General features: G+C 54.0%; 1 protein-coding gene across 7 annotated transcripts; it reads left to right on the top strand.

Annotated features, from left to right (window-relative positions):
* The first annotated feature begins 281 nt into the window (after positions 1 to 281).
* On the top strand, positions 282 to 16,014 carry TAL1 (TAL bHLH transcription factor 1, erythroid differentiation factor). 7 transcript variants are annotated; one of them, XM_084872399.1, is made up of 6 exons: positions 282 to 389; positions 3,298 to 3,455; positions 5,283 to 5,343; positions 6,850 to 7,284; positions 8,691 to 8,785; positions 12,540 to 16,014. In XM_084872399.1, exons 4-6 carry the CDS (start codon positions 6,851 to 6,853, stop codon positions 12,992 to 12,994), a joined length of 984 nt encoding a protein of 327 aa, XP_084728525.1. In that variant the 5' UTR covers positions 282 to 389; positions 3,298 to 3,455; positions 5,283 to 5,343; position 6,850; the 3' UTR covers positions 12,995 to 16,014. The 7 variants fall into 7 exon arrangements, with proteins under 7 accessions (XP_084728525.1, XP_084728524.1, XP_084728520.1 ...); XM_084872398.1 differs by lacking the exon at positions 5,283 to 5,343 and adding an exon at positions 4,751 to 4,858; XM_084872394.1 differs by lacking the exon at positions 5,283 to 5,343.
* Positions 16,015 to 17,548: the final 1,534 nt, after the last annotated feature.

The raw sequence follows: 17,548 nt of genomic DNA, 5'->3' as shown, positions 1-17,548 counted from the left end.
CCGCCGGGTCCTACACCGCGCGCCCGACTCCCGGCGGCGCAGCGCAAACCGGAGCCGGAGCCCAAACCCGTCCCCGCTACAAGCAGCCGGTCCCCATTCCCTCCAATGAAATTGCCAAATTAAAATGAATCATTTGGCCCATAATGGCTGAGGCGCTTATCGAAGGCGAACGGACCCGCGGCAAAGCCTTATCTCCGCGGCGCACACGGCCCCGGCGCGCCTCGGCCCATGCTAACGAGGCCGGGACGTGAGCGGGATTAGAGCGAGGGAGCGGCGGGGCCGGGGCGGCGCGCGCGGGGCGGGGGGGAAAGAGGCCGGGGCGGGGGAGGGCCTCCGCGTAAGGACCCGGCCTCAAAATGGCCACGCGCGTCCCCCCGTAGCTGCAAAACGTGAGCATTCTAGCCTTTTTTTTTTTTTTAGGGGACAGCAACCTGCAGGCTCCCCAGGAATTCCCCAGCAATTTCCTCCCTCTCTCCTCCTCCCACCCCTACTCGCAGAACAGCCCTCCGCTCCCTGTCCCCTTGTTTCTTTCCAGGGAGGAGGGGGGTGCATTTTCCACGGACGCCGTAGCGCCCGCCGCCGCCGCCGCCGCCCCTCCCGCCTTGGAGACTCTCTTCCTTCCTTCCCTTTTCTCCTTACGCAATAGACAGAAATGCGCGAGGCGGTGGTTGGTTTCCATTTCTTCTCCGTGGTGGTGTGCATGCAGCGGGGTTGGGAGATTGCGTGTGCGAGTTGGGGGGGTGCAGTGTGGGCTTCTTCCAGGCTGGTCTTCCTGGCGATCGGTGGTGGGGTCCGAGGGGGATGGTGTCTGCGCTGCTTGGGTGTGTAGACTCGGACTCTTCGCGGTCGTCGTCCTTCCCGTTGTATGTAATGGCTCGTGTGCCTTCTCAACTCGAGTCTGGGTCTGTGTGTGGGTTGTGTGGCCTTTGCGATTGTGTCTGGATGGCTTCGTTGTGGTGTTGGGCATGTGTGATCTCCGCTCCGTGGGGTGGTGTGTCCATGGGCGATGGCGTTGGGCTGATTTCGTTGTTGTGTCGTGCTGGACAATGTGTTGGCCTGGCCACGTCGGTTGGTGGGGCAGAGAGGAGTTTGTTGACTCTGCTTCCCTTCTACCGGGCTGGACCGTGTGTGTGTGTGGTCCTGTCCCCTGGATTGTATGCTGTGTGCTTGTGTCCTTTAGGAGTGCGTTTGCACATCGCTGGCAGGTAGGGAGGGGTGGAGGTGGGGGAAGGCGAGCGAGAGATGGAGGCGAAAGTTAAGGGGGTGGCCTGGGGGCTCGGGGAGGGATGTCACATTTTATTCCAAATGAGGTATTCGGGAGCCACGGATGGCTCGGTGTCTGCTCTGTCCGGAGGCCGCCTGTGCCCTGGTGGGGAGGCTCTTTCAGCCGCGAGCCCCGGGCTTGGGTTCCAGCCGCACTCGCACTCCGCCTTTGTCCATTTCTGGTCAGTTTCTCCGGTCATGGCTGCTGGACTCTACGGGAGAGGCCGGGGAAAGGCAATGGGCACACTCCCCAGGCCTGGCGCCTCAGGTGGGGGCCCTCGGGATCATCTCCAAGGAACATTTTCCCATCCCTTCCCTGGTGAGCGACATCCCGCGTGGGTCCGGTGCCCGTCGCATCGGTGTCCGGATCTGGGCTCCGAGGGACAGAGTCAGCGCTGCCCTAGCTCCGGAAGAAATGGTTTGGTTTTGCCAGTTATTGTGGTTTCCAACGTCACCATCACCATCTTATTTTAATTAAAATAATCGTTCAGGAGCAAAGCGGCTTTTTTAGCTTCTTTGGATCTATAACAAAGCCGCGCGGCTCCCGCAGCAGCCTTCTGGCTTTTTAAGCCGCTGGGTTTAGGGCAGGGAGAGAAAATGGAGAGGGACAAACACAGAGGCTCCATCATACAGCAAAAATCAACCTCGCCCTAAGACCCGGGAATGGGTGCATTCCCATCGGCCTCCCCCTCCCCCATGTGCCTTAGAAGAGGAGAAAGAGAATCTCACACGTTGGATTGAAACCACGGGGGAAAAATTGCTCCTATATTTCCACCATAAAGTCCGGGCAGAAAAATGGAGGCCTTTGCAATTAATCCAAAACTTCCACGAGTGCTCATAAACTGGATGAATTAGGCAGGATAAATTAAAAAACAGCCTTTGGGGGAAGCACACTAAATCTGGCTACTGCTACACGCAGGGAAGCAGCAATGGGTTGGTTTTTACCCTCCTTCCCTTCTTATTGCTGCGAGGCATTATTAAAATTCTTCCCTTCTCTTAGGGTCTGAATGCAGAAAAATCGAAATTCGTTGTGTAGGGATGATTGCTGGGAGGTGGCGTTTATTTCCTTTCTTTTTAAAAAATTAAATTTATTGGGCTGACATTGGTTAATAAAACCGTATAGGTTTTCAAATGTCACAATAAAGCATCATCTGCATAGTGCACCTGGCGCTCACTGCCCCAAATAGTCTCTTTCTGTCTCCATTTTATCTTTTCTTTTCTCTTCCCCCCCCCTTCCTTTATTTAACCATTGATTTATTTATTTATTCCTTGATTTTTTTTCTTGGATTCTTTCTTCTTTGATTTTTTTCTTTCTTGATTTATTTTATTCCTTCCTTCCTTCCTTCCTTATTTCTTAATCAATAGGAAGAAAAGGGTCCTGGATAGAGCAAATACCCGCCACCCCACAATACCTTTTGGGTCCCCTCGGTCCCAACTCCATTCAGGCAGGAAAAGTCTTTGAAATGAGTTCTGGTTTCGTTTTGGGCTCGGGGACCGGGTCATGAAGAGAATGGGGCTCAGAGGTTCTGCTCCAAGGACTGAGTCTGAAAACTAGATTCCCCTTTTCCAATACACATGCGCCCCCATCGCCCCCCCCCACCCCCCCCCCACCCCCACCCCCCCACACACAGGCCAAGCTGCTACAGAGGGCTGCAGTTCCCGCCTGACCCGGTCCCGGAGCCAACCGCGAAGACATGCCAGTGTTTAGCACACACACTGGGTCACACTGAACCAGGCGTCCAGGCTGCAGGGTCCGAAGTGCCGGGGCGGCCTGCGGCGGGCGGTGGGGCTGTTGTTGTGGTTGGACTCAATAGCTATCTCTGATTGGTCAGGTGCAGGCTCTTTTTTATGGGGAGGGGGAGGCTTCGAGCACCTGCAGATGGGGGGGCGGAAAGCAGCTCGCGGTTCCCTGGGCTAGCTAGGACATGAGGTAATTCCCAGCCATTGACCCCCATTTCTCTCTCGCCCTCCCTCTCGCCCTCCCTCTTTCTCTCCACCCCCATCTTTCCTGGAAACTCGATTTGGGCGCGGCAGACCGCCCGGCACCGCACCGCGGCCTAACTGCCGGTCTCCTGGCCAGAGAAGGGGAAGCAAAGACCCCCGCCCGCGACCCGGACCTAGGCTCCCGCCCCTCTCCCGCGGAGGACTGGAGAGCCTGTTCAGAGGGGCCGGTCTCTCTAAATATGCCCCAGGTGAGTTTTGGGGGGACGCTATCCGTGGAAATGGTGACCAGGAAGGCCTTGGGTTCCGGCCTGGGTGGGGGAGCTCAGGACGGAGGACGGTCCAGGCTCCGATGGAGGGAGAAGGGGAGGACCAGCCCAGCGTTGGGAATCCGGCATCCGCGTCCGTCGCGGACCGGCCTCGGGGCCTCTGAGGCTTCCAGAAGGCCCTTCCTTGTTGGACCCTCAGCAAAAAAAACAGTTTTTGTTTGCTTTTTACCACTCGTAAAACCAGAACCTGAGTTCCCCGGGCTGCTACCATCGGTTCTGTGGACGTTCCCCAGGCTCCTCACTTTGGGGCGACTGTATCCCTATATCCGGGTGCGCGGGCTGCCTGCGCCCCCAGATCCGGCAGCAGGAAGAAGGCCGCAGGCGGCCTGGCGAGCGCGGCCCCAGCTCTGTGGGCCCTGACCCGGGCTTAACGCCTAGGGTGGGGCGCGTTGGACTCCCCTTGACCCCCCTAGCAGCAGGGGGAGAGCTGTTCTATTTTCTGATGCTGTCGGTTCTCCTGCAAGCTTGGGGCTCCCCCAGGGGGTCAAGCGGGTGGGTGCGGGTGCAGTGTGAGGACTGGAAGCCAGGTCTCAGGCGGTGGCCTCGGACGCAGAGGCTGTTTTCACATAAGAAATTCTCGGTGCCTCCCCTCCACCTCCCACACCCAACCCCAGGAGCGCCCGGGAGCCCCTGACTTGTTCAGGTGCAAGGACCCCTTAAGGCGGTTGGCAGCTGGAGATGAAAACCTGGCATTGGGTATTGCGAGCTGGGTCTCCGCTGCACAAAGACGGATGCATTGTAATGGTCCAATTCGCTAGTGCCTTTCGGCTTGAAACCTCCTCCCCCTCCCTTCATCTCCCCCAAATAAAAACAAATAAACAAAAAATCACTCGGGCTTTCTCTTTAGTAAACTCAAACGAAGCCAAGTGATGGGGTTTAGTAGCTGAAAACCGACAAACCCAAGCTGCTTGTGAGGCCTCCTGTGGCACCTTCTGGAGCACAGACCCCTGGCCTGGAGGATACCAGTTGCAGAAGTGCTCCATGGATTTTCCCGAGATCCGGGTGGGGCCGGGAGTGGTCCCCCACAGACCCTGGGGACCAATTGTAGGTTTCCCACAGGGAACCTGGGAGATGCAGATATTTCTAGGCATCTGGAGAGGGCATTTGGGGCAGGGTCCACTCATCTGGAATATGTACTCCCCTTGGTCCTGTGGGATTCGCTCCTAGGCTGAGCCAGGAAGCCTGGGATTAATCAGAGGGTATAAATGTGTCACAAGGAGAGCCTGAGCTCAGTCCTGCGATCGCACTGCACATCATTTGTCCCCGGGTTAGAACCTGGCGCTGAAGCATGTGGCACTGGGCGCATCACGCATTGGGACAGTAAGGTAGGGAGCCGGCACCTAGGGGCTTGTGTGTTTTGTCACGGAATGGCAATTTCTGGTGCATTTCCCTGCTGCAGGGGAGCCGGGATGACCTACAGGTATACCGTGGGTACATTTTTAATGGCCAGTGTCTCGGCGGTTCCATTCTGTGGACACAGATCTATTGTTTCCACCACGTTCGTAAACTCGCTTCCAGTGAAGCCTTGTGGACCCATTGCTTTTGCAGCTTGTCTCGGGGGAAATTGGTTGTTTCTGGGCCGGGCTTTGGGGCTGGCAGACCGAGGGAAGGCGTGCAATCGGAATGGCGATTCTTCACTGGTGTGTGTGTGTGTGTGTGTGTGTGTGGTGGCAATTGAGCTGAGCTTCGGAGGAGGTTTGAGCTTCTGAGCTTCGGAGGAGGTTTTAAAAAGTCCGGTGTCTCCTCTAGGGTGGGAGGATTGTGCCCAGGTCCGCTCCGGGTTTTGAGAAGTCCAGTAGCAAAATGGAAGGTCAGTGGCTGCCGTGAATGATTAGATGGACTCTGCTTGGGGCTGAATGGGAGTTTGGGGTATTCATTTTCTGCTATGAAATACCCCAATTATATAATTCCGAGAACAAAAATCGTACATTATGAAGCCTATCGAGTTGATTATATTTTTATTTATATATTTTAAAATAAAACAAAGGAACCCCCAACCTCTGGGCCCAGAGTCTCATGGTTTTTTGGTTTTAGTTCTTAATGGGGCCTGGCTCCACTGGCATCGGCGCAGGGCAGCGGAGCCTCTGATTATCCTGGAGTCTGGTTGTGGAGGAGAGGAATGGCCTAGACTCCAGGGGTATACAGAGAGGGCATATATGGAGGATAGTGTAGGCAAAGTGAAATCAGAGTTCTGGTCCTGCTCTGGGGCACGTTGGCCTGGCTTTGGGTAAGGCAGTGGTCCCCTGGATGGCCCCCGTCTCCAAGTCAATAATAATGTTTACTTGAGCCATTGTGTAGTGCTTTCAAATGCATAAGGAGGTATTTCCTAGAGGACAACACTAAGAGAAGGGGTGGGGGAGAGCTGGAAGAGTTCAAGGGCTTTTAGGGCACCTCTTCCCAGGTGTGGGTGGGAGCCCATACCCTTAGCCTCAGGGGCACCCTTTGACTGCGTTGGCTCCCGTACTGCCAGGCCTCCCTTCCATACCCGACCTCACCTCACTTCTGAGTCCAGCTGAGCAGAAGAGGGAGGGGTGTGCAGGGAGGTAGCCCAGGATCATCTTCATCCCTCCTTGATGTCTCACCTCCAGTCGTGGGGGGAATAAAGGGGGCCTGGGGTTTCCAGCAGCTGCACAGAAGACACCCCTGCGGGGAGTGAATATATGCTGAAATGGGGTGCTGGTTCCCCGGGATAATTCTCTGGCATCTCCAGCAGAGTGGACCCCAGGCTCTGCAGCCTCCATTCCCTAAACTCCCTCCTTACACCCCTACACCCCCACGGCCTTACACCCCCACACCTAAACTGTGTGGCGGTAGGCTGGAGGCGGTATTGCTGAGAGGTTCTTAAAGAACCCCCAACTCCGCGGGGCAGATTCCCCGCCAAAACCAAAGGGGGTGGTGGTGGGAGGAACTCGGTCGGGGATTTGTTCCCTCCTCTTCCCTTTGTGGCCCCAGAAGGGGACAGGGTGATATTTCTCTCTCGCCTCTTTCTACATTTCCTTCCTCCTTTCCCCTGTCTGTTTTCCCTTCTCTGACTGTCTGCTCTTTCTCCCGAAGTCTCTGTTGTCTTTCTCCACCCCTGTCCGTCCTTCTGGCCCCCAGTCTGTTTCCCAGGCACCTTCCCCTCTTCTCTCAAACCACAGACTCCCCCCCCCCCCTTTTTCCTCCCTCCCCAGGCCCGCTAGGGCGTGAGGCCCAGAGGGCAGTGTGTGTCCACGTGGCCCTAAGTCTGTCGCCTTTTCTCTCTCGGTGCGTGAGTTTCTTTTTCCGCCTTCACTCCCTTCCCGCGTCCCACGCGTGTCTGTCTGTCCGCCCGCAGGATGACGGAGCGGCCGCCGAGCGAGGCGGCACGCAGTGACCCCCCGCCGGAGGGACGGGAGGCGGCCGAGGCCCGCATGGCCCCCCCGCACCTGGTGCTGCTCAACGGCGTCGCCAAGGAGACGGGCCGCGCCGCCTCGGCCGAGACCCCCGTGATCGAGCTGGGCGCGCGCGGCGGCCCGGGGGGCGGCCCCGCCGGCGGGGGCGGTGCCGCGCGGGACTTAAAGGGCCGCGACGCAGCAGCAGCCGAAGCGCGCCACAGGGTGCCGACCACCGAGCTGTGCAGACCTCCGGGGCCCGCGCCGGCCCCCGCCCCGGCCGAGCTGCCCGCCGACGGCCGGATGGTGCAGCTGAGCCCGCCCGCGCTGGCGGCCCCCGCCGGCCCCGGCCGCACGCTGCTCTACAGCCTCAGCCAGCCGCTCGCCTCGCTCGGCAGGTCAGTGCCCGGCGGGGGGGTGGGGTGGGGTGGGGTGGGGGGTGAGGTGGGTGGTGGGTGGTGGTGGTGGTGGTGGTGGGGAGAGTCCCCGGGATTGAGCAGCCGGTAGGCGCTCCGGGCCCCCGGGGCTCCCCGTGTGCACTTCGGGGATGCTTGGCTGGAGGGCAAGAGGAGAGCGGGTGTGTTAAACTCATGGGCGTTAAACACATGGGAGCCCCGTGTGCGAGCGAGAAATGAGCCCGCTGTGAGCTTGTGTGGAAGCGTGTGTGTGTGTGTGTGTGTGTGTGTGCGCACACACACACACACATGTGGTGGTGCCTTGTGATTGCGGAACGCCTGGGTGTGGGTAAGATGAGGAGGGAGAGTGCAGGCATGTGGCTGGGTGTGAGCAGAAGTGCGGTGTGCTGTGTGGTTGGGAGGTAGGGGATGGATGGCAGGAGGGAGTCCGTGAATGTGACACACTTCAGGCAAGAGTGTGTCTGAAGGTGCTCCACGGTGAAATTCTTCTGGAAGGGGCAGCCTTCTGGGGACAGGATCTGAGGGTGCTTGGGAGTGGGCTCCCTCCTCTGCATCTGAATCTCTGCTCCAGGGTCGGACACAGGTGGTGAAGGCCTGGGGAGGGGGGCAGGCTAGAAGAGGTCAATGGCAGGGAGGAAATAGGGGGGACATATGTAATACTTTCAACAGTCTGGGGAGTGGATCCCTCCCTCCTCTCCCCACCCGGCAACCCCTAGCTGTGGTCTCTGGCCCCAAGCTTTCCACCCCTTGTTATGAGGGAGTCCATTTCCCTGCTGAGGCCCTGAGAAGGTGGAGAAAGGGAGGCAGGGTTGGGATGGGGATAGGCAGATGATGCAGGGATACACAGTGTGGATCAGGCAGTGAGTCTGTAGGAGATTCCAAAGAGAAGCTATAGAGAACCCGGAGTGGGTGATGGGGGGGGTGAGTCAGGGTTTCCTGTCTGTTGCCTCTCCACAGGCTCCATGGGGCCAGGGTGAAGGTGGGGGGAGGTGGGAGGGAGGGAACAGTGTGCCCTTTTATGGTGCTGGAGTTGCATACCACCAAGCGTGAAGGCCATGTCTGCCTGTGTAAGCACCTGTTTGAAAGTGCATGTTGTCTGTGGATTGTGTGGCTTGATTTTGGGGAGGGAAGCGTGTCTCTCTGTGGGGTTTGTGTGTTCATTTTTGTGTTTGTTCCATATGTTCACCTCTGATGTGTGTGTGTGTGTGTGTGTGTGTGTGTGTGTGTTTCATGCTCCTTCTATCCCCAATTCAGTTGTGAAGGGGCAAGGGCTGCCCTTGTATTTCCAGGGGTGAGGGGCTAAAGGACATGCAGGGGGATTGCCAAGGAGCCCCTGTCTCACCTCCACCCTACATGTGATCTTGTGATCTGCCTGCTCCTTCCCACAGCGGGTTCTTTGGGGAGCCAGATGCCTTCCCTATGTTTGCCACCAACAACCGAGTGAAGAGGAGACCCTCCCCTTACGAGATGGAGATTACTGATGGTGAGTTTCTGCCCCCACCTTTGCTATTTGCCCCTCTTGCTGGTTAGAGCCTCCAGAAGGAGGGGTCATGGGGACTACTCCTTGGTGTCTCATGTGGATGGGCAAGCTACCTTGTGACCCCAAACTGCTGGAAGTTGCCTTGCAGCTGAGCTGGGATTAGAGAAGAGAGGAAATGGGAGTGAAGACGTGTTGTGACATTTAGCCCAAGCCTCTGAGGGTCAGTTGCAGTCCTTACTCCAGCTCCATTCCTACACTCAGCAAGGATCCTTGGGGAGGGCAGAAACACAAGGTGCTCCCACACTAAGCACTAACCTCAGGGATTCCCTGCACTTCCTTCCAAGATCTCTTCAGTCTAGAGTCTGGAGTTTGCTCTTAGCCTGGAGTTGCACCTTCGGGGTCTCCTTCCAAGTCCCTATATTATTGTGCCCTCTCATCCCTTATTCCACACTCAGGGCTGAGACCTGGAGTTCCCTTCCTGACATTATAGATTCTACACTGCCCCTTGCTTCCCCAGAAGGGCCCTAGCCTTGCTGTTATACACTGCCCGAGTAATCTTTGGCTCTGAACTTGGGGAAAGGAGTTGAATGAGTGGGAAATTTGGAAGACTCCTTCCCTCTTCCCAAGGTTGACCTTGATGTGCAGATGGGGCCCAGCACCAGGGGATGGAGAGCAGGCTTTTTAGAGCCCAGGGATGTGGAGGAAATCACTGGAGCTCCCCCTGCTCAGCCAGGCTGGAGCCTGGGCTCCTGAAGGAAGGGCACCTGAAGCCTTGGAGCCAGGCTGAGATTTACGCAAGGGGCAGGTGGGAGGGATGGGTATTGAGCAGGAGCTTCTGGAGGGGAGCCCATTGTGGTCTTCGGGAGAGGAGAGAAGCTAGAGTCTGGACAAGGAACAGATCTCAAAAGACCCAACCAGCGTGGGGCACAGGGGTATAGGGCCAAGAGGGAAGAGTCATGGGGTATCAGTGCTGCTAGGTAAGAGAGGGATGGTAGGTATGCCAAACAGGAAGTAGGATGGACTAGGCCTGAAGTTTCCCAGGAAAGTGGCATTTTCTACAAAAGGCAGAAGCACGGGAAATTAGGCACAGAGGAGAAGGAGATGAGAAGGGGGCAAAGGTTTTGGGAGAGTGCAGGAGGGTTAGGGAAGCCATTACCCATAATGTTACCAATATTTACTGAGCACCTATTCAGTGACCAGCCAGAGAGAGAAAGAGGAAGGGAGTGGGTAGGAGCAGGATGGACACACGGAGGAAAGAGGAAGGGGCAAAGAGGTGGGCAGTTCTATTGGAAGGATAGACAGAAATGAGGGTGAAGGTGCAGGATAATTCCACGGACTCTAAAATCAGAAATTTAACCAAAAAGGATACATACTAGTGGAACTAATACAAGGTCTAAAGTCAGGATTTGATGTGGTTCAGGTTGCTGAACTTCTCTGGTTCTCAGTTTCCTCATTTGAAAAGTGGGGAGAATAATAGTTTCCTCACATTATTGAAAGTACACAGTGGGGTAAAGTGTTTTTGGGGTTTACTCGGGGTAGATGCTCCTTTTGGGGCCTGTCTAGCTCCATATTTCCATCTTTTATTTACATTCAGCCTCCTGTCTGTTTATCTGTTTGTTGCTTGTTCACCATCTGTCAGCCCCATTAAGGTACCCACCTCCTCCACACACACCTTGGAGCTCCTTCAGCATCAGCCACCATTGGTCATGGAGCAGGGGCTGGTTCTCCCTGGTCCATAGCTGAGGGCTTCCTCTTCACCTTGTCTGGAGGCTAAGAAAAGCAAGTTATTTCCTCTGAGGTACCTAGGGTAGGACTGCCCAGCAGGTGTGCTGTGTTCCTCCCAGCCCGGGGCTGGCTTTTGGCAAAGCCAGCTGGACTAGGGCCTATTGGGATTTGGAAAGACAGCCTCAAGGCACTGTGGCAGAGAATGAGTGACCCTCCCTGGGAAAACGTGTGTGTGTCCATGCCAACACTTTCTGCTTGATCAGATCTCTCCTACATGTGTGCATACGTATACACACACACACACACACACACACACAAACACACACACGTAGGAGAGAGATGATCAAGCAGAAAGTGTTGGGATGGACAACCTGGGTCATAGACTGACCTTGGAGGTGAGTTCTCCTCTGTCCTGACCCCAGTCTCCTTAGCTGTGAAATGAGGAGTAGGTCTTAGGTGATGTCTTGACTTTTCCTTTCTTCTTCTCCCCTACCCAAGTTTCCATATTCTGAGGTCTGGCTCCAAGTATCATAGGAAGAGAACGAACCAATAGGCCAGTACTGGCAGTTCCTCCAGTGTGCAGAGCTTCCTGAGGACTGCTGGGAGCCCGGCTCTGTGTTGGGGAGGAAGCAGCCACAGCCTAGGAGCTCAGGAGCACTGGCAGGGCCCTGCCAGTGCTACTGAGCTTTGGAAATCCCAAGTCAGGCTTGGACACAGCATAGTGCTTTGCACACCATAGATGTTAGATACATTTCCTTGGCTTTGGAAATCCCAAGTCAGGCTTGGACACAGCATAGTGCTTTGCACACCATAGATGTTAGATACATGCTTGCTGGTTCTGTCACTGCTCTGCAAGTCTTAGTACACACATGTAGTGAATATTGATCAGTGCATATAATCAGTGCATTGTAGACATGGGAAGACTGAGGCAGCCCCCATCTGCCTGCCTAGAGCCTGAGGGTCAGTTGTAGTCTCTGTACCTGGCTGTTTCTCCACTCCTTTCAGGGGGGAGAGAACCTACAGAGTAAGTCCTTTTCTTTCTGTTCTCTGCTTTCTCCTCCATTTCCCTACTTGCCAGCATGATCAGTCAGCAAAGGTTTACTAAACCCTTACTCTATGCTTTCTATAACCTTTACAATAGGAATCCCCACACTTTACTGCAAGGCCCTAGGAAATGGACTTAGCCTACTTAGATCTCACCCACTTCAGCCATTTTTCAGCTCAGGGCCTTTCCACATGCCATTCTCTCTTCCCATGCCTGGCTGGCTCTTCTTCAGCCTTAAGTTCTCATCTTATAGATGACACCTCCTCCAAAAGGCTGTCCCCAACCAATTCAGCTAAGCACAGTAGCTAAGCCCCATTAAAAGGTAAGCTCCAGGAGGGCAGTCACTGCCTGTTTTGTTCAGCATTATTTCTTAGTGCCAGGCCTACTGCCTGATTGTTAGGAAATAACTGATGCACAGATAATAACAGCGAACATGTATTGAACAAATGTTTAATCTGAGGCAGGTATTGTCTTAGGTCCTTTGCCTGTGCTAGTTGTTAGATCCATGTGATAATTTTATTCTTGAGTGATTAGTATTATCTCCATTTTACAGATGATGAAGCTAAGGCAGAGAGTTTAAATCACTTTCTCAGAGTCACTATCTAGTGAGTAATAGTCAGGAATTGAACCCAGAAAATCTGGCTCAGAGTTTGTCTTTGTAACTTAGTGCAATATGGCCTCTTGGTACAAGTAAATGAATGAATATGTGGCCCTTGTCCTCAATATCTCACAGTATACAGAGAGAAGCATGGAAGCATACTGCAATAATCAAGAGTAATGGAGATCCAGGAATTGTAAGACTGTGGTGGTTGGTTAAATCTCTCTGGAAGGGTTGAGGTGAACTGGGTTTTGAAGGATGAGTAAGAGTTTTCTAAGGAAAGAAGGCATGGTAGGTTTCCCAATGAATGATTTTTCTCCTTCCCCATAGGAGAAGATCCTTGGTAGATTTCCAATCCATTCTCCTAACCCTGTCCCCTTGCCCTCCAGGTCCCCATACCAAAGTTGTAAGGCGCATCTTCACCAACAGCCGGGAGCGATGGCGGCAGCAGAATGTGAATGGGGCCTTTGCTGAGCTCCGCAAGTTGATCCCCACTCACCCCCCAGACAAGAAGCTCAGCAAGAATGAGATTCTCCGCCTGGCCATGAAGTACATCAACTTTCTGGCCAAGCTGCTCAATGACCAGGAAGAGGAGGGCACCCAGAGGGCCAAGCCTGGCAAGGACCCCATGGTGGGGGCTGGTGGAGGAGGTGGCGGGGGAGGCGGTGGTGCACCTCCAGATGATCTCCTGCAGGATGTGCTGTCCCCCAACTCCAGCTGTGGCAGCTCCCTGGATGGGGCAGCTAGCCCGGACAGCTACACAGAAGAGCCTGCACCCAAGCACACAGCCCGCAGCCTCCATCCTGCCATGCTGCCTGCCACTGATGGAGCGGGCCCTCGGTGATGGGCCTGGGACCATCCTGGGCCAGCCAGGAGGGTGCCCTCAGGCCGCTGGGACGGTGGACTTCAAGGCAGGTGGGCAAAGACTGGGCAGCTCTGAAGTAGGGCAACAGACTTGAACTTTCCCTGATGCCTGGACTTTGGGAAGCCCAAACTGCCCTGGGGCTGGCTTTTCACTTCCTGCCTCAGCAGGAGAATAGAAAATGGAGCAAAGTGGTAGGTACTTTTTATGAAGACGGCACGGTCTTGCCCCTTCCCCAAATCCCTAAGACTTCTCATGTAAGAGGCTTGAGTGGCGCTGCTTTTGGCCTGGAGCTTGGGAGCCCTGTCTTTGCAGAGAACTGGGGTTGTCAGCTCTCACCTGAGGCAATCAGCAATCTCTGCTTGCCTCTAGCCCCTCCCAAGCAGGCTGGGGTGGCTTTGGTAGCCACTCTACCCAAATATATAGGTACCCAATCGCTGCCCATTTCTTAAGCCCCATCTTCACCCACGCCCACGTTGGCCCATTCAGCTTGCCAACTGCTGCGGAGTCAAGTCTCAAGGTGCCTTCTTCAGGGCCTGGTTGAAGAAGACGGCTGGTGGACCACCTGTTCCCGGTTAGCTGGGCCAGAGGGGCAGAAAAGCCAGGGGACCAAAGCTTTGCTTGCTCCCCACTGACATTTGCCTTCCTAATCCTTGTAACTGTGGGGACTGAGTCTGCAGCTGTGAGCATGTCCTTTGGGCTTCGGGTGAAGGCAGAGAAAGGAAAAAAATGAGTAGAGGGAATTGAGCAAACGCTGTTTGGGGCTCGTGGGCTTCAAATCCTGGTAGTGTCTCAGAGCTACTCGTCACTGTTCCAGCGGTGAGCAGATGCCAGTGTGCTGATGGATGGGCATGTGTTGGTGCTGAGAGGAGATGGGAGCCCCATCTGTGTATTCTCCAAGATGCTCAGAGGTCCCGCCCCACTGCAGGATGTCCGTTAGCTAATGGTCTGGTCGGTGTATTGAGTAGAACTGAGCACACACTCCGTCCTAGGAATTCCTGGCATTTGGGATTTTTTCCTGGCACTTGGGATTTTTTTTTTTTTTTTTTTTTTACTTCAATTGTTGGTGGGATCTTTAGGTAGATATGACCCAGGATCCAGCTCCACTTCTAGGACATGGGAAATGCAGTCAGAGATCAGGCCCCAGCTGGGACCCAAACGGATGCACATTCGTTCTGAGCAGAATCTTAAACACCCTTCGACCATGTAGCTTTCAGTCATCATGGGTGTGAATGGGAGGCTAGCTTAATGCAATAGGAGTGCCCCCCTCCAAAAGTTGTACATGACATTTTTGTAAATCAAATCCTTATACTTAATCTTTTAAAGAAATACTACTACAAGTCCTTTTGTAAGTGAAGAATCCTTTTGTAGAGTGGACCTCTGCCCCTCGTTGATCTCCTGTGTCAATCAAGTGTCGGGGTGTGGTTTTCTAAAGGCTAGGCCTGCCTGTGACCCGCATTCAAGCCCATGGGACAAACTGCACACAAGCCCTTCATACCTGTCATTGTACCCTCAAGTCACCCCAGCTGTCTCTCCCACCAGGCTCTGACTTTGAGGTCAGAGGGGAATGATCCAATGGCCCAGCCCTGTCCATGGCCACGTGGGAGCTCTTCACACGTTTTGGGTTTCAGCTCAGGCCTCGGCCTCACTGTGATGGGGCCTCGGGGACAGCCATATGCAAACAGGGAATGACCCCTGCTCCCCTCCTTTTCCTTTTAAGTTGTGAGGATTGGGAACACTGTGGTTAACCTTTGTAGCTCTCTGTCTGTCTCATGTCAGCTGCCCCAAATCATATTTTAATGAATGTTAGGATGAGTTCCTTTCCAGTACTTGGAAGCTCCTGTGAGGCATCCCATCTGTAAAGATGGAACACCTTTCCTAAGGCGGTGCTTGCTTCGGGGCCACAGTGCAGATGGGTGGATGGGCTTTAGGAGATGGATCACACATTCTGTCAGGAACTCAAGCTTCTGGCTCCCTTTTCTCTCACAAGTTATTTCTAAGTGTCAGTTTCCCATCAATACCCTGGCCCTCTGCCCCTAGGACTGAATGGACATGAAAGTAGAAGCGTTCTGAGACCATAAAGAACTCGGTTGCCCTTAATCCTGAGGTGGGGTTTCCAACCCTGAGTTCAAGGCCTAGGCAGTGGGCCAGGTTGCCTGACCACACAGCTTGGGATAATGTAGGTTCTGTCCTACTTTTGCCTGAGTTATCTAGATTGTTCTCATTTCTCATAATTGACCTCATTTCTGGCTCATTCCAAGGCAAGGTACAGGAATGAGAATGCATAAGAGATACGGCAAGATGGGAAGAATATGTAAACTGTAATGCAACCACCTAACACAGGCCTGAGTAGGGAAGCACAGGGCTTTAGGTTTTTGTAGATCCATATTTTATTTTCATTTCCAACCCTTCAACTCCATCATACCCTCTCCCTCCCCTGCCTCCTCCTCACCCATGAAGAAATGGCAACATTCCAAGAATAATATCTGTACAAAAGGGAAAACATGGGAAGATTTAAAAACATGAGAATAAAAATGATGGGGGACTCCCATCTTTTAAGAAAAATGTATATTCTTTTATTTGTAGTGGCAAACGACAAGATGGTACAACCTTTATCTTTTTCCAAAAAAAACCAAGGGCACAGAATCTGTAGTCAGCCGACAACTATCTCGGCCTTTGGGGGGTGGTCTGGTCGTACTTGTGATGCCAGTGGTACGTGGCCCCCGCTGAAGGCTTGCCCCTGCCCATGTACATAGCGCAGTGTTCCTGTGGGCGGGCCCAGCACTTTCCGTCAATGTTGTACTGTACGTGATGAACTGATGAATTACGTTGGTCTCTGCATTTTTCTGCAGAAGAGGAGTAATCGCTCCAGGTACCTGACCTTTGTACAGCCCAGAGGCCAACACTGTGGGCGTGTGACTCTAGCGACAAAACCCATGTGGTGATGATGTGTGTGTATATATAAGGATATATTGGGAAGATTTCTAAATAAAAGTTTTACAAAGGGGTCTGGACTCTGTGCTTGCGTGTTGCACCCTAGGCCTGAGAGTTGGGACATTCAAAAGAAAGGTGTGGCAAGAACCTGTCTCCTCTGAAATGGGGACCTCCAGGACTCAGCTGTCCTCTGAGCGGGAATCCCCCTCCCTGAGGCTTCCTCAGTAGGGTTTCCATTCTTTTCCCGCTTCTCAGCATTGTGTACCCACGCTTTCCACCCAGGGTGGTCCCACAGATATTCCACTCTGTGTCAGGTTCAGCTCCTGTGTGCGGGCAGTTGCTTTTATCATAGGTTCCGGACAGATTCAGGTCTCACCAAAGGAGGCTCCCAGGTTTCCTGATGGCTCAGTTGAGGCTACTAATGCCTGGCTCTTGAGGATTGAGGGGTACAGGTCTCTCACATGGGGCTCAAGGAAGGAGGTTGAGGCTTCGGGGGTAGTGAATGGAGGCTTAGGGATGAGAATGGCATTCAGAGGTGGGACTCTGGTCTATTGGGAGGCCTCTACATGTGGACTGTTGGATCTTTAGTAGGTCAGGTAGGCATTTCCAATGGAGTACCAATCCTCCTTTATTGCATTCATTTAACAAATAGTTAGTGAGCACCTCCAATGTGCCGGGTATTGTTCTAGGTCCTGGGGATCCAGCAGTGAAGAAAACAAAGATCCCTTGTGTAGCTTAAATTCTAGCAAGGAGACAGTAAACACACACACACACACACACACACACACACCCATCACAAATGTGTTAATTTTTTGGTAAGTTGGAAGGTGATTAGTATTAAGGAAAATAAATGTGCCAGGAGGGGAATTCAAGGTGCCCACAGCTCCTTGGGGCGACCTTATCTCGTCCCACCAGGTTTGGATCTTGAACACTCTGTCCTGGGTGTTTCCAACTGTAGCTTTGAGGGCAAAAGCACAACAGCACTTGGAATCTTGCTCTGGCCTGAAGGGAAGCTCTTTGGGTTTGGAAGGCTGTGTGTCTCTCCATAGCCCAGGGCTAGGAGGTCCCCAGGCAGCTGGGATGGCAAGACTGAGCTCTGGGGCAGGGAGGTCAGTGGGTCGTGATGGTGGCAGTGGTGGGTGGCCTGGGACCTGTGCTCATAAGCCCGAGGATCAGCATTGATGAAAGGATCAGAGAGACAGAGAGAGGCTGACACAGCAGTGAGAGAGGTGGGAGGACACTGGGAGAGGCTAAAGCAAGTATGTATGTGGTATTAACCAAGCCCAATGCCTCTGAGAAGTCAAGCAAAAAAAGTCCTGAAGAGTTGCCTGGGTTTGGCAATGTCGCAATTGCTGATGACTTTAGCGAGAACAGTGTCTGTCAGGGGAAGGGGTAGAGGCAGCGGCCTGGCTATCATGAAAGAGCACTCATTTCCAGAAGGTCCTTTACCAGGAGTGGGCGAGGCTGTCCATGTCTAGAGAGGTAAGGAGGAGCCCATCAGCCCTGTGGCACCAAGGAGGAGACTATGAAGCTATGGAGTACCCTGGCTGCCCAGGCCCCGGGGATCTTCTGGGCTAGCGTCCGAATCTCCACATGGGAGAT

This window comes from Pipistrellus hanaki, assembly GCF_964339955.1.
Source record: "Pipistrellus hanaki genome assembly, chromosome: 2".
NCBI classification, from domain to species: Eukaryota; Metazoa; Chordata; class Mammalia; order Chiroptera; family Vespertilionidae; genus Pipistrellus; species Pipistrellus hanaki.
Note: the sequence above shows the minus strand (reverse complement) of the source record. Positions and strands in the feature narration are given on the sequence as shown.